The following is a 15,613-nucleotide window of genomic DNA, read 5'->3' as shown; positions in this document are numbered from 1 at the left end:
CCTTTCAATATTAACTCATTATATTTTTTCCAGGTGACAGGCAATAGGGATCGCGTGAGCCAGCAGATTCAGATCAAACTCGGCGACTACAGGCTCGCTCAGACTCTGCTCGACGACCCTAGCAAATCTATCGGAATATGCGCCGAGCCACCCAGCCCTGCTCCCTGTGAGTATTGTTACTAAACGTACCATCGTTTTGAAAATAATTAAGTAAGTTTTAACACCGATGATCGAAATCAAAATTGAATCACATTACATAATAAATAATAATATTATAAAAATAAAATAAAATCATGTCCTAAATCTATGGCGACTTTTAAATCACATTCTTAGCGCAAGCGTCGTTAGCGGAATTCACGGCTGCATTTACACGTGTATTAGTTATTATGATAATTATTTAATAGTATTGTAATCACGCGGTTATGTTTGTAACATATATTATTATTTTTATTATTAGTAATCAAATTGAGCTGTATAGATGAATGCATGTAATAAAAGGAGTAAACTAAAATAATACCTTAACTAACCAAATAAACAACAATCTTACTATACTAATACCCATTTCTTTAAATATATAACTGAATCTACTAAACCAATATACATAAAACTTACGCTAGAAGATCCAGCGCGTTTACGAGAAGGTTTTATTGTATAAGTAGGTGATCTTCAATTTAACGCGTTTTTAATTTTAGACGTGACAAGCTTGAATTTAAATATCTTGCAAAGTATTCTTTGAAATCTTAATCGCAGATTGGATTTAACGTCAACGATGTATCATTGTCGTAATTATACATTGAAATTGGATATTAATATGAAATCGATTTAATATACATATATACATATTTAATAACATGAAGTTATTTTAAAATCAAGTAAACATTGCTAAGTGAATGCAGACAATAATACCTAGCTAAATAGTGGCCGTTTATGATGTTATAACAAAGGTTTCTCTACACAATACAATGAATTCGTTACGGTTGTATTGCAAACGATTGCGTATTTATACATTTTATAGTCCGTCAAAATCAAAATGAGTATTATTTTATAGACATCGTTTGTAGAAGATTAAATTTTATACAATAAGTTTAAGTCATTAATGTATTCTACCGTCATTTTTTGATTAATAGATAATATCTGTATAATATGTCTGTTGCATCAGAAACGTCAATCGACGGTTATACATATCATACATAAGACTGTAGCCGTATTTGACTTTGAATGTTACTCTTCTCAACAAAAAAGTCAGATTTTTTTAATCGAGTATTGTATTCATTGTGTAGGCGGCTTTGAGCAATTCGTTCGGATCATCTCGGGCAATCGTCGGCCGAATAAAGTGCTAAAATAATGGAAACTGTATAATAAATCCATTTTAAAACCGACCTCGCCTTTACAACGTTATTCTGTCTTAAAATATCTTTCAACGTTTTGTATCAAGGAGACGTGTTTGAGTATCTCTTAATAATATTCGTATTTCCGCGAATGCGTTTGAGTTATGAAGAGCTCCAAAAATTCAGTGGAAAGGAAAAATCTTAAACGATTTTTCTATTCAATATTTTATTATTTGATACCTTAATTTCAATAAGCTTAACATATTCGAATGAGTTTTGCCTTCAAAAAATTATCAGCAATACTTAGTATAGGTGTACCGGTTAGATGGATGAGTGGGCCAGTGTAATTACAGGCTGACATAACATCTTAGTTTCACATCTAAGTTAAGGAATAGTTATCATTTCTTACAGCGCCAAGGTCTATGGTGCGCTTACCATAACGTGGTCGATTTGCTCATCGGACGAATCACCAACATCGATACGTGTTTTCTCAACTGACATTTCACCTGATCCTCGCATACTCTCGAAAAACTTTGCTTTCTGATAGAAATAATAAAAGTTCACCTATTTTATACACAATCACATTTTCTATGATCAAATTTATATTTAGAAGTCTTGCTATGTTCCCCCTCGCTTTTATCTCAATAAGGATTAAGTAACGAAAGTAAAACGTTGCGTTTCACAATATATCGTATCTTTAATTCCATGAAATTTCACTCTCATCCAAAGAAGTTTCATATAAAAAATATACCTGCAGTACTTTACTTCCCCACCTACGTTCTGTATCGCGTTATTTATTTTTTGATAACTTGCCAAAAGTGTTATCGCGTCTGACGTTTCAAACTATTGATTTACAAATATAAGCAATGTTTTCGTTGTTGTTTTTCGAGCGTTGTTCGAAATTTAAACATAATTTTGCCGTCAATCATTTATTTTAATTCGTATTTCTAAAGCCTTTAACGAATTAAAAAATTTTTTTTTTCACTTTTTTATATTTGATTAATTTGCATTGAGTATGAGATGCTTAGTAATTACATAAATAGGGAGTAATTTATAAATTATAAATGAGTGTTTTAAAAATTGCAATGAAGCTTAGTTTAGCTTAGAAATATATTTTTTATTAATAAAATTCCTCATATTGCGACTGCGCCACCAACCTTGGGAAGTAAGATGTAACTACAGTCACTCTTTAAATTGGAACACAGTAGCGGAGTATTGCTGTTTGGCGCTAGAATATATGATGAGTGGGTGGTAACTACCGAGGTGGATTTGCACAAATCCTACCACCAAGTTTTATTGCAATCAATCCAGTCATTCAATCGTAATTCCTACCATTGGCGACAAGTAATATTTACCTGGTATACATATAAATATATTAATTTTAAACAAATTATGCGCTTTACATTGTTGTAATTCTTATGACTACGTACGTACGTACGTACTTCTTAAATTTTTGTGTAAGTGATTTGAAATAACAAAACATTAAAAAAATATATGTAACTAGGTCGTTAGCGACTTTGTTTCAAAATCTAAATATCATCTATTAAGCGAAAACAATTTCTTTACTAAGAGGCTATATGAAATCTCTCAATACTCGTAAGTATATAACAAGATTCGTTTGATCACAGCTCGCAGTCGCGTCGGACGTTCCTCTCAAAGGGTTCAAAGATTCCCGAACTTGTTCAAGCAGAAATTCGATTTAATTCCTTAGCAACTTTAAGGCGTACCCGTACATACTCCGAGCCTATGAGAATATAATTTAATTTTTTTTACTGCTCATTCAATTTATCAAATTCCTTATGTCAGACTAAAAAAGCAATATTAAGGCCCGTCTTCTGAGAAACGATTTGATTTATTAAATATCAATTAATATTTTCTCGATAAACCAAATCCAAATATATTTAATTTAATTACTAAAATCCTTAGTTTTACAAGTACTTTTGAACAGCCAAGCCTTATGTTAATTTACTAATCGTCGTTCTGCTTCCGTTTAAAGTACGAGTGTAACGTAAAAAAGTTTAAAAATATATATAATAATGAGGTAAAATTTGTTTACTTGTATTTTAGGGGTAATCTCTCGGACACTAATGATACGAATGATTTTTTTTTCTTTGGTAGGAAGTTACATTATTCCTAAGTGCTATGTGATATATAGCACTTATATAGCATTTATATATCATTACATTATAAGTAACGATAAATTGTGTAGGAAAGCTTAACGCCCGCGCCGCACTCGCAACTGTGAGATTTTTTTAAATGTTTTTAGTTCGTCGCTCATCCAGTTTAATTACAAGAACTATAAAATGTTTACATACACGTGTTTGCTAACACACCGATTATTTACTTTGCCTAAATATTAGTATTGTTTTTTTTTTTTTAAGTTGCAGTTTTAATTCAAATAAACGCGTTAAAGAATTTGTTCTATGAGTCTTACATGGTGACAGCTAGATTCGTGTTTAGTTTGTTCGGATTTGAGAGTTCCCAGTGAACATGGACGGATAAACATTCGTGAATAAAACGTTTTACATTGCGCTGCAAAGTTTTTATATCTTTCGAGATTACACACAGGGAAGATAATTTTGCGGCATTATCATAACAAAGGCTGAGTTATTTTATACGCGGTCGCGCGGCTGCTGCGCGAATCTTCAATTTTTCAGGTGAAACAAAAAAGAAATGCTATCCGTGGCTCGTCTCGAGGACCCTATTTGCATAATGGCTCATTTGAGATATTCATACCTCGTGTACTTGTGTAAAGCTTTGTGTTCTGTAATTCATGATCACTTGTCATTGTTTTCATATCTAACTATCATAAATAGTATATCATAATTATTTATAATAATTGTATGCTGTATAGGTACTGTCCGAGAAAAATAAATTGTGTCATTTAGTTTATTTATTGAGAAAGGTTATATATATATATATAGAGATTATATTATAGCATTACGTCACGACCCCAAGGGGCGCAAAGGCAACGCGGGGGAACCCTCGCGGAGCAACCAATATATAAAAATCAATCGTAATATTGCATGGCAAAATAAATATTGTTTGGTACGTCTTAGCTTTATCAAGTTGTTTTTTTTTGTTTATTATTATATAATTATTATATAATTAATGGAACACGCGACAATAGCTGTCAATCAAAAATACTTGCCTTAATTTATTTAGAATTTTAGAATATCGCGTGTTTATTAATATAGTACAAAAAGTAACCGTACAATGACTAGCGTTTTTATTTAACATTATCTATTCTCGTATAATAAAACTTAATCTAATTAACTTACCCGAAAATATATTAATTTTTGTGTCACGCCATACAAAGACAAAGGCGTCTGTTAAATTTTAAAAGGAGGCAATTCTGTACGCATTTTTTATGTAACGATTTATTGGCAGCGCCTCTGGCGATGTATGTTGTGGCGTGCCGCGCTAATAAATGATTCAGCGTGTCGTTCTCGGAGGATTGTCACGTTGATGACACGTCACGTCAATTGTGACGTGTCTAATGCATATATCGTGTCGATGAACAATCTCGTTCTGCTTCCAGATTTAAAATGGCTATATTTGTTTAGTTTTTCGTTTGAGTTTTAAGTCGAATTTTGATTACACAGTTAAAATATATAAGATAGATCGAAATAATCATTTATCTAATATTCAGTAAACTATTTGAATGGTATTTAAAAATATTTTACGTTAAAATCATCAAGCTCATCTAGATTTAACCAATCGTTTCAGACATAAGCAATGATCGTCGGATTATTTCCAATATGTGAAAAATTACTTTCATGATAAAGATCGTGAGGTGCGACCGCGCGACGTTCTAATAAATGATTCAACGCATTTTTCGTAAAATATTGTCACGCTGATGTCACGTCACCTCATACTGCGCTGTCCACGCTTCGCCTATTTACAACCTTCAACCTCGTCCTACATTAACGTGTTAACTTATTGTTATTTCGGTGGGAGTAAGTTTTTTGTCACGGCGCTGAAATTATATGTATATCACCTTTCAATTCTATTCTGACGTCAGTTAAGACATTTTCATTATGCTACATAGAGTTCCTTTAAAATCGAATGTTTTAATTGGTTCTATTACTATACATTAAGAAAATCATGCAATATCTGTTTATATTCTGATTACATTATTTTTAGTGTTTTTTATATATTATATGTGCATGTATTCTCCTTTGAGTATTACGGAAACCTTATCCGAAAGATGGTAATAAGCACGCCTTTGATAAATTATCAGATTCTGAAAATACTGTACACACAATTGTATCCATATGTATAAAATAATCTGAGCCGAGATGGCCCAGTGGTTAGAACGCGTGCATCTTAACCGTTGATTTCGGATTCAAACCCAGGCAGGCACCACTGAATTTTCATGTGCTTAATTTGTGTTTATAAATCATCTCGTGCTCGGCGGTGAAGGAAAACATCGTGAGGAAACCTGCATGTGTCTAATTTCAACGAAATTCTGCCACATGTGTATTCCACCAACCCGCATTGGAGCAGCGTGGTGGAATATGCTCCAAACCTTCTCAAAGGGAGAGGAGGCTTTTAGCCCAGCAGTGGGAAATTTACAGGCTGCTAATGCTAAAAAATAATCAGTAAATGATCCGCAGCTGGGCTAAGTCCTTCTTTACTTTTTTTTGGAGACGGTTAGAGCTTATTCTTCTTCTCTGCTCTTAATAAGGGTTGATGGCACACGTGGCAGATTTTCACCCTGACATGCAGGTTTTGACGAGATTTTTTCCTTCACCGCTCGCACGAGATCAATTATAAACAAAAATAATATAACCACATGAAAATAAACTGGGTGGAAGTCCATTAGTGGAACTTGTCTCGTTTAGAACATCCCGTATGATTAAGAATAAAATAAATGAACGCACCAGTCCGACAAATGAGTGACCTGACGGCATGTTGTCCATAGACGTTGCCACTGTAAAAAGTATAAACCATTCGTAGCACCGTCGATGCGACGCCAACCATATGTTATAACTGAGAACTAAGTTGTTAATTGCGTCATTGTGCCTGTAATTACACTGGCTCACTCACCCCTTAAACCGGAACAGAGCGATACAAAGTAGGCATTTCTGTTTGGCGGTAGAATAATTGGTGAGCGAACGTAAACGGGCAAGCTTTCACATAGCTATATGACTAGTATAAATATATATTATTGGTTTAATATAGTATAGCTTTGTATGTTTTAATAATAGCTCAGTTATTTATATGCGTGATATATAACATCTGGTTGCATTAAGATAATAAATAATTCAACGTACTCTTACAGCTCTGTCTTTTATAGCTCGTAATATTATCACAGACGCTTAGATTAATTATGTGTTTTTAATGTTATTAAATTGTAAATATTTAATTTTGGTAACATTTTATTAGTTTCGAAACAAATCTAGGAAGTCGGTTTTTATTTTTTTTTTCCATTTGAAACTTTGGTATCGTCTAAGCGATTTGATGACGGAGCCGGATGTATATTGTAGGCTATTCAATAGCTTATTAGTGAAACTCGTTTGGGCCATTTATATAGATATTACAATTATGATTATAAATAACGTATATAATAAGCATTATTATTTACATTACACAATTATGATTCGATTCAAATACCAGAGAATACGGATCGTGATAAAATTAAATAACAACAAATGTGTTTTATCACGATATGAAACTCGACCTTGTTCCTGAGTATTTATTAAATCGTCTTAACTGAATAATATAATAGATTGAGTCGAAGTATAATTGAAACACGTTTGCAGCCAAAATAGTCGGAATTAAAAGTCTGATTATGCGAGAACTTAAACTATTGTTTGAGGTACTATTCAAGAATAATTTCATGGAACTAGCTAATATCTTAAAAGCAACGGTCTTCACCTTAAGAATAAAGCTATAAAAGAGCCCTATAAAACCTATAATGATTGTATCCCGGAGTAAATAATAGACACGAAGAAACTGCTATCTAAGGCTGACAGTCCACAGGATATGTTGCGCTATGACTGGAAATGGTAGTAATGCATCCGTCAAAACCGGCACGCCTTATTCGTTCGTTAAATAACGAACATTTGTTAATAGACCCAATGAAAATACTACGCTGTTTTAAAAGCAATAAAAAGATGCTATTCAAAACAGGTGATAGAAGCAAGACAACACTTCCATCAGCAACGTTTCTCTAACGTTATAAATATAAATTTATGTTCAATGGAGTCCGCCGCAAAATTTATAGACACGAATCAAAAGATACTTTTATGACAGCGTGTTCTTTGTAGTAACTTGTAGTATAATACATTCGAAAAAATATAAAAATACTTAATAATCATTCGGTTATCCAGTATGCTATTTGTGAAATAAGAGGAATCTTAAAATACCTTTAAAGTTCTATTCTCATCACGAAATATATATTACAAGCAACGCTATATATCGCCATGTCTCCAATAAAAGATCAGTCTTATTTACGTTTATACGACTCGAGTCAGCTCTTAATTAAACCGGTTCTGAACGGACACTTTTAGACGAGTCCTTTGATGGGTCTCAAATTATACATGCAAAACGGTCCAACTCGGATCGTGTCGATTGTTACAGTAGGTTAGTACTAATGTTTATGAGATTTCGTAACTAGATGTTCTTAAATAATTAATAGACTCTCGAGAGATGAAAGGAAAATGTATCGTTACGTAGTCAATTTAAAATATATATCTATGAAAACGGCTGTTGGTATATGTGTTTGAGATTAAATAGACTGCAACTCCCTTCGACCGTTTACCATGAAAGTTAGCATACAAATGTTTTTGGAACGAGGTTCTTTTACGCGGCTTACGGTAGAGTGAACTGGCAGAAATCGCCGCGTAAGGAAAAGGCTTTATTGGGGCGACCTTTCCTCTTTGTCTGACTCTACTATATACAGTTTTATTTAACATTGCTTTAACTATTTGTTTGTAATTGTTATGTTATGTCACACGACAGCCCTCGTTTTTTTCGTTGTCATAACTCGCCGCTACATCGACGGTCTCCTCTTCATCAGCTTCTATATGGTTAAACTGATCACTGATACTGATACTATTCGATTTAAAAACTAAATGCTTCATTGCATTGGGTTTACAAAGGACAATTTGTATGGTTAATTTGTCTTTTCCTTTGCTCTTTAGTAAATCGTCTTGAGGAACTATCCGCCAGGTCTCAATTTAGAAATGTTGTGGATTAATTCTTAATTATTTCATTACGGCGACATATTAGCAGGATGTTGTTGTAATAAAACTTATGAGCTGTTTATGATAATCAAAATTAATATATTAGAGATACATTTCATTTAATGATAATTTGAAATTTTTATGGTATCTCATTGAATTCCCTACAATTTTTCAATAGCGTTTCAATCTTAAATTTTTCTCAGCCAATAGCCAAATAAAGCAGAAAGTTTTGTTTTTACCATCCGAACTAGTAGGTCGTGAGCAACTAGAAACAGTTACACAAACATCTTATATGTATAATAGTATAAATGTTAAGATGTCACGTGAGATTACGTCACGTCGCAGTACCGGGGTTAATTTAAAAAAATATATATATATTTACACCCAAGCATCTTTGGAATATAATTCATGTTTTAGAAAAAAATCTTTCATCGAGGCAATGATTTCGCATCACGCACACATACACACGTACAAATATAACATACGTGAGATGAATTTTTATATCATAACCTTTATATTGCTTTGGATGTACTTTTTTTATTTATGTATTTATTTATAACGGAAAAACAACATAATTTTGAGGATAAGGAAGTAATTTTAGTTGAAACCTTGTCCTAATTGACAATTAGCTTCTCTATACAATGTCACAGATAAATAAACAGAAACACGTATTCAAAGCCGTAGTCAAAACTCGGTCAGGAGGACATCATTATTTGGTAATTTAATGTCTTGAAATATATATGTATATATGTCGGTTTATATATACTTATAAAATATCATGTCCTGACTGACTATTAAAGTTAGGTGTATGGAAATTTGGTGAGTAGGATCGTTTTATTGAGTATTCACCGACTAAGGACGGAATTTTGGGAATTCTAGCCCTAAGGGGGAGAAATTGGGATTGAAAGTTTGTATGGAAGTTTAAGAGTTAGAGACGTGATCTTTATTTTTGGGATACTGATTAAAAATGAGTACATCAACTTACACCAACTTGCTTAACCGATCCGATCGTCGAGACAATTGGTATATACATATATATTATAAACAGATAGGGCAACGCCTGTCGGGTTTTGCTAGTAACTTATAAATAACTAGTCGTCGCCCACGGTTCGCTCGCGTTTTAGGGATTAGTCGGCGTGCGTTAGGTTTAAAAAGTGCATCTCCTTCCTTGGAGTTCAAGCTTGTTCCATGTACCAAATTTCATCAAAAACTGTTCAGTAGTTTGCCAGTGCAACAGACAGAAAAACAGAGTTAGTTTTGTGATTATTTGTTACTAAATCATGCAAAAACAATTGGATGGGTTTGTTAAAATTTAGCACGTTGTCGTCGTGATTATTGTTAAACTTTATTGCACACATGATCAATCAAGGAGTAAACTTAAATAAATAAAAATGATTGCATAGGGCGGACTTACCTCAATAAAGCATCAGCCCGCCTTTGTAGTACTGAGAGGAGAATATCAAGCAGGTGTATAAGCTTTTAACAAAATTAAAATGATTTCAAATTAAAAAGAATTATATTATCCGGAATAGGATTATCTTATATATTAATAAAAACAAAAGGACATTTTAATTTATGTCTAGCGTAACGGGCGCGTAACAGCTGAGATATATTACCGGTATCAGCCTTGGACGGATAGTGTGTCGCCTTGACCGAGACATGGAGACACTGCCGTATACGTAGAGACATAAACATCGACCGCTCATAACATTATTATTATACTTATAATATCATTGAAGGTAAACAACGGCACTTAGAATAAATAAAATTTACTTTTTTAATATATTCTTATTAATTGTGAAAATTTAATTTGAGTGGTGTTTCGTTTTGATGTATTTTTAAATGATTTAATTATGTTTTTTAATTTTCTCATTAGCTGGAATAATTTGCCCAGTATTCGGACATTGGGGTATTTATGTAACTGTACCGATTCGCTTAAATAAAATCTACGATGTAATGAGATCAGTGATGTAAATCTTAAGCACTTTCGTGAGTTGATTCCGTTTTAGACGGATAATTTATTGATACGATAAAGTATAACACGATAAATAATAATCGCATCGTAGTAATCTGTCGACTGACGCTTTATACGGCAGCGGGAAAGCGTTTCTCATAAATATTTCTTTTAAATCCAAATCGTATTCGAGCCTGACTTATTAAAATAATCCCGGCGCCTACTCGGCCTTTTTTTTCCGCTAGATAATTTCAAGTAAGAAAGTTGTAAATTTTGTTACGGAGTTTTTTATGACTTCCATGGTCATTCAGATCTTGTATTGACTGTCTGCATCACCTGAGCGAATAATTTAGCGCTTATAATTTTTAATACTTTTCTAACGAGAAATATTATTATTGGGGCTTTGTGCAGGCCCGTTTAGGTAGGTATCAGCCACTCGTTAGATATGCTACCGCCAAACAGCAGTACTCGGTATTGTTGTGTTCCGGTTTGAAAGGTGAGTAAGCTAGTGTAACTACAGGGACAAGGGACATAACAATTTAGTTCCCGAGGTTGGTGGCGCATTGGCGATGTAAGGAATAGTTAATATTTCTTACAGCACCATTGTCTACGGGCGGTGGTGACTACTTAACATCAGACGGCCCATTTGCTCGTCCGCCAACGTATATCATAAAAAAAAATGTTAACTTATTCAGAGCCGAGATGGCCCAGTGGTTAGAACGCGTGCATCTTAACCTATGATTTCGGGTTCAAATCCAGGCAGTCACCACTGAATTTTCATGTGCTTAATTTGTGTTTATAATTCATCTCGTGTTCGGCGGTGAAGGAAAACATCGTGGGGAAACCTGCATGTGTCTAATTTCAACGAAATTCTGGCAGATGTGTATTCCACCAACCGGCATTGGAGCAGCGTGGTGGAATATGCTCCAAACGTTCTCCTCAAAGGGAGAGGAGGCCTTAGCCCAGCAGTGGGAAATTTACAGGGTGCTTATGTAAATGTAATGTAATGTGTTTAGATTGTAACTATAAAGTGTTTCCCCCGTGCTATCCGTTACTATCATCTTATAGAATTACAATTCGTTTTCTGTTTATTTCTCACATAACATAATATAAAGAAGTGTTAATACATATAACTTATCATTTGGTAAATTAAAATAATAATATTTAAAGGCCGCGCATGCACTACCTTATTCTTAAATTCGAGTCCAATTCATTTGTATAATTTTAAAAAGTACGTTTTCGTATGTATGTAAATTGTACTAACGTAACCGCGACCTTGCTTTAATTATGGTCGCTGTCAAAGCAATTTAACCTTGAAAAAAGTTTTACTGTTTTGAATCATAAACTTATGCCGTAATATAATCGATTAAAAGGAACGATTCTATATTCGGTTAAGATTGTAATAAAACGTCACACAATCATTAAATAACATACATAACATAAGCAGCCTGTAAATTTCCCACTGCTGGGCTAAGGTCTCCTCACCCTTTGAGGAGAAGGTTTGGAGCATATTCCACTACGCTGCTCCAATGCGGGTTGGTGGAATACACATGTGGCAGAATTTCCTTGCAAATATGTTACAGGGCTTTGTAACGTATTTGAAAGGAATATAACCTATGGCTTATTAACCATACAATCACAAAATCTTAATGTCCTTTTATGTACACCCGCTTATAAAATTCCATGATAATCGGTTGAGTAGTTAAGACGTGAAAGCGGAATGAACAAGCAAACTCACTTTCTCATTTGTAATATTATGTTAGAATTAGGATTATTGGCCACAAAAAGTTACGCTATGCAATCCCGCAAATTCCAATTCAATCGCACGATGTATGATGAATCCGTATCGAATAAACTTTTGATATCGACACAGAGAACAATATCTAAAGTAGAACACGTTGCACGAGATTGTACTACTTGACGCTATGTAATTATATATCCGGTGGAAGGTCAGCATTATAGCGGAACATGAATGAATGTCAAGGGTGAGCGCTGCACGTCAAGATGTGAACGAAATAAATTATGAGTGTTGGTGACTGACGCAAGAGGTCATTGCAAAACTGCTGCAATCAGAAATGAGGTTATCATAAACCATCGTAGTTCTAAAGTGAAATTACAGCCGTGATATTCCACTGTCGGACAAAACCCTCCTCCACGTTCAAAGATAACATTTGACGTTTAAGCCAAAATGTATTACTTACAAAATGATATCAAAACTTACAAAATGACACAAGCGGCATTGAAAATCTTAAAGCTCTAGTGCAATAATCAGTTTAATTTACACAACTTACAACTTTGCCGAGTTTACGTCATTTCCTACGTTTTAGATATGTTATTGAAAATGATTCAGTGCAATAAATGTAGTATAATAAAGCAGATAGTTTCTGGAAATATTAGTCATATCTACGGTGAGTCATGAGTCGTACTAGAAGTCGGTCAGATTTATAATTTCTGATTCGATAAATACGAAACGAATAACTATAACCGCATTATTCAAACAAACCCGAGCAAGCGACTGGTTGAAATATTGCGCCGTGTTCTTATATCTCACTTACCTTTACTTATTTCAAGACATAGTTAAATATTTATCTCTACTAACGGAATATATACGAGTAGATGGATACTCTCCTGTAATTTGTAGAGCGCCGATATTGCTATAAGCTGGATGGATACCATGTGCTGTACCGATGATGTACCCCCAGGCTTTGATGACAATATTTGTAGAACATACAATTATTCATGATGATAAATATAGTCCCTTCAAGTCAAAGTTTACTACATTAAACAGTTGATCTCGATCAATGACAGATCTACTAACATCTACGTATCACCTTAGAATGGTTTTTCTTTATTCTAGAAATATTATTTCGAGTTTTTAATGTTTCGCTAGACGTAACGTTAAAGAAACTTCTCTCATATAAATCTCCCCGTAAAATTACTAGCAAAGGTTCGTTTTGTTCAAAGAGATGGGTAACTAACTCGGGCGATACTAAGGGTGTGTGCGTAGTGGCATCACGGGCGGATAGACCGTCGGCCGTGAAGCCGTTATTCTATAAATGAAATATAATTCTAACATTGACCTATTTTCTATTTTATTAATAGACAAATACGTAGTATAATAAACGACTCGAAGTAGAATTACTTGAATGATAAAAATAACAAGGTTTGTGTTCGTGTTTCTTTACACGTGGCACACTGGCCTGACTTTATAAATCCCAAATATATAATAACACATCATATGTATGTTGCAAGTTTTTATTAATACAGCGAATCTGATTTACTTATTTTTATTTATTTAATATATATAGTAACAGTGAAATAAGTAATCGTATAATTTGAATACTTTATTAGGTACTTAATTTTTCTTGGAAAAGAAGTTCTGTTTCTTTTGTGAACATTCTTATCTCATATTATGGAGGCTTGGAGTTATTAGAGTTTTCAAGTGTGTAAGAGATACGCGTAGGATTCATCGCATGGCGAGATGTGTATAAAATATACAAATTAATCATTTGAAAACTAAGGTGTACCTACTAGATTATTTCCAAACCCGTTATAGTCGTTTAAGATAGTCATATTCTATCAAAGCCAATCAAATTCCTTTATTTAATATCGAAGCGTTACACTTACTTATTGATTGTCAAATATCTATAGGGTCGCCTAGACAGTAAATGTTCCATTTTTAGAAAAATGCTTCTACGTCTGTTAAACATAATGAGATGATACTATTTTTTTAGCTCGAATGAACTAAGGCTTCCAAGAGTGTCGACCAGTATACTGGATATATTACAGCATGTAATAATAAACGTATCGTTATAAAATGTATGTATAATGTTATTTAGGTTAATTATTCGCCGTCGCTCATTCACAGTGCTCCCACCTCGCTTAATTCCCCGGATCCGCCACGATATAATGAGAGTAAATAAAACAAGCGACCACCGACCGCTGAAACGCTTCATAACCGTCGACTTTTTTACTCGGCGGCTTATTATTTCACTCTGTAGCACTTTTGAATGAGATTCGCTCGGCTTTGGGATATATCATTTTGCTTACCTTTCTTTCGTCTACGTGTGGTTTTTTAATCGACTTTTTTCATTAAGATTATATACAAAAGTAACACGACTATATTTTTGTCCAATTTTGTAAATGCAATATTCTCATTTTTATTTTAAACTTATATAGAAAATAGAATGTTTTAAACTTAGATTTAACTAGCTCGTTTACAAACTTTTATCCATTTATAGTGTAATATAAGAAATGTATATTCAATGTTTCGATATCACATAATATATTACTAGATACTATAAAAAGAACCAATTATGTAATAATAAAAATATTATGTCCAATCAAGGCTCTTTTGTAGTTCGAATAAAAAACGTTTTTTCAAGCATTGTCCAGACTCGCAATAAAAACTCAGGTCGTTCGACGATGATGTCTAAATAAAACGGATTCCACACGGATGCTATTAAAAGCGCAACGATCGAGAGACAAGTCAATTTGCGAACGCTTCGCGTTGTGTGCGGTTGTCAACGTGGCTTACAGTGCAGCGATTTGCTCGGAGCTACGTACACCATGCTCCCGAACTTTGTTAGACTACTTCGATGTTTATAAATATTAAAACGAGATCTCTGCATAGCGGTAACGCGGAAATCGAATATGAAATTCGATTTGAAAGTTATTTAAACAATTCTATTCTTGAATGTTTCAAGCTGTAAATTTAGAAGACTTGCGCCTCTTTTATTTTTGTTGTTACTTATAAAAGAAGATTAAATGACGGTTCAGCACTTAAAGACATTGGTTCACTGTACATTAACTACTATTACACTTGAAATGTTATGTATGTCGTTATAACAACTGTATTATGTTGTCCTCTGTTCCTTAATTCCACTGGCTCACTCTTCTTTCGAACCAAAACACCGCGTTACAAAATATTGGTGTTCGGTGGTAGAATAATTCATGAGACACCCAGCTACCACCTTCACTTCTTCCTTTTCATATTTATAAAAGTTGTTATTATTTCATTAGAAACGCTTTATTATGATAAAAACCTGATAGAGTTTTCTTCTTAATTATAAATCTCAAACTATTGTCACTAATCTTTAAACGTTCGTTCATAAATAAAAGACTAAAGCGCAACTTCT

At 33.6% G+C, this 15,613-nt stretch overlaps 1 protein-coding gene across 5 annotated transcripts in view; it reads left to right on the top strand.

Annotated features, from left to right (window-relative positions):
- LOC113391485 (AF4/FMR2 family member lilli) overlaps positions 1-15,613 on the top strand; it is a 217,213-nt gene that overhangs the window by 139,382 nt on the left and 62,218 nt on the right. For all 5 annotated transcript variants that reach the window (XM_026627457.2, XM_026627455.2, XM_026627460.2 and 2 more), the window contains one exon: positions 34-166. In XM_026627457.2, coding sequence (XP_026483242.1) covers positions 34-166 — 133 coding nt within the window. The remainder of the gene's footprint in view (positions 1-33; positions 167-15,613) is intronic.

The sequence above is a fragment of the Vanessa tameamea genome, chromosome 22 (genome assembly GCF_037043105.1).
Source record: "Vanessa tameamea isolate UH-Manoa-2023 chromosome 22, ilVanTame1 primary haplotype, whole genome shotgun sequence".
Lineage (NCBI taxonomy): Eukaryota > Metazoa > Arthropoda > Insecta > Lepidoptera > Nymphalidae > Vanessa > Vanessa tameamea.
Note: the sequence above shows the minus strand (reverse complement) of the source record. Positions and strands in the feature narration are given on the sequence as shown.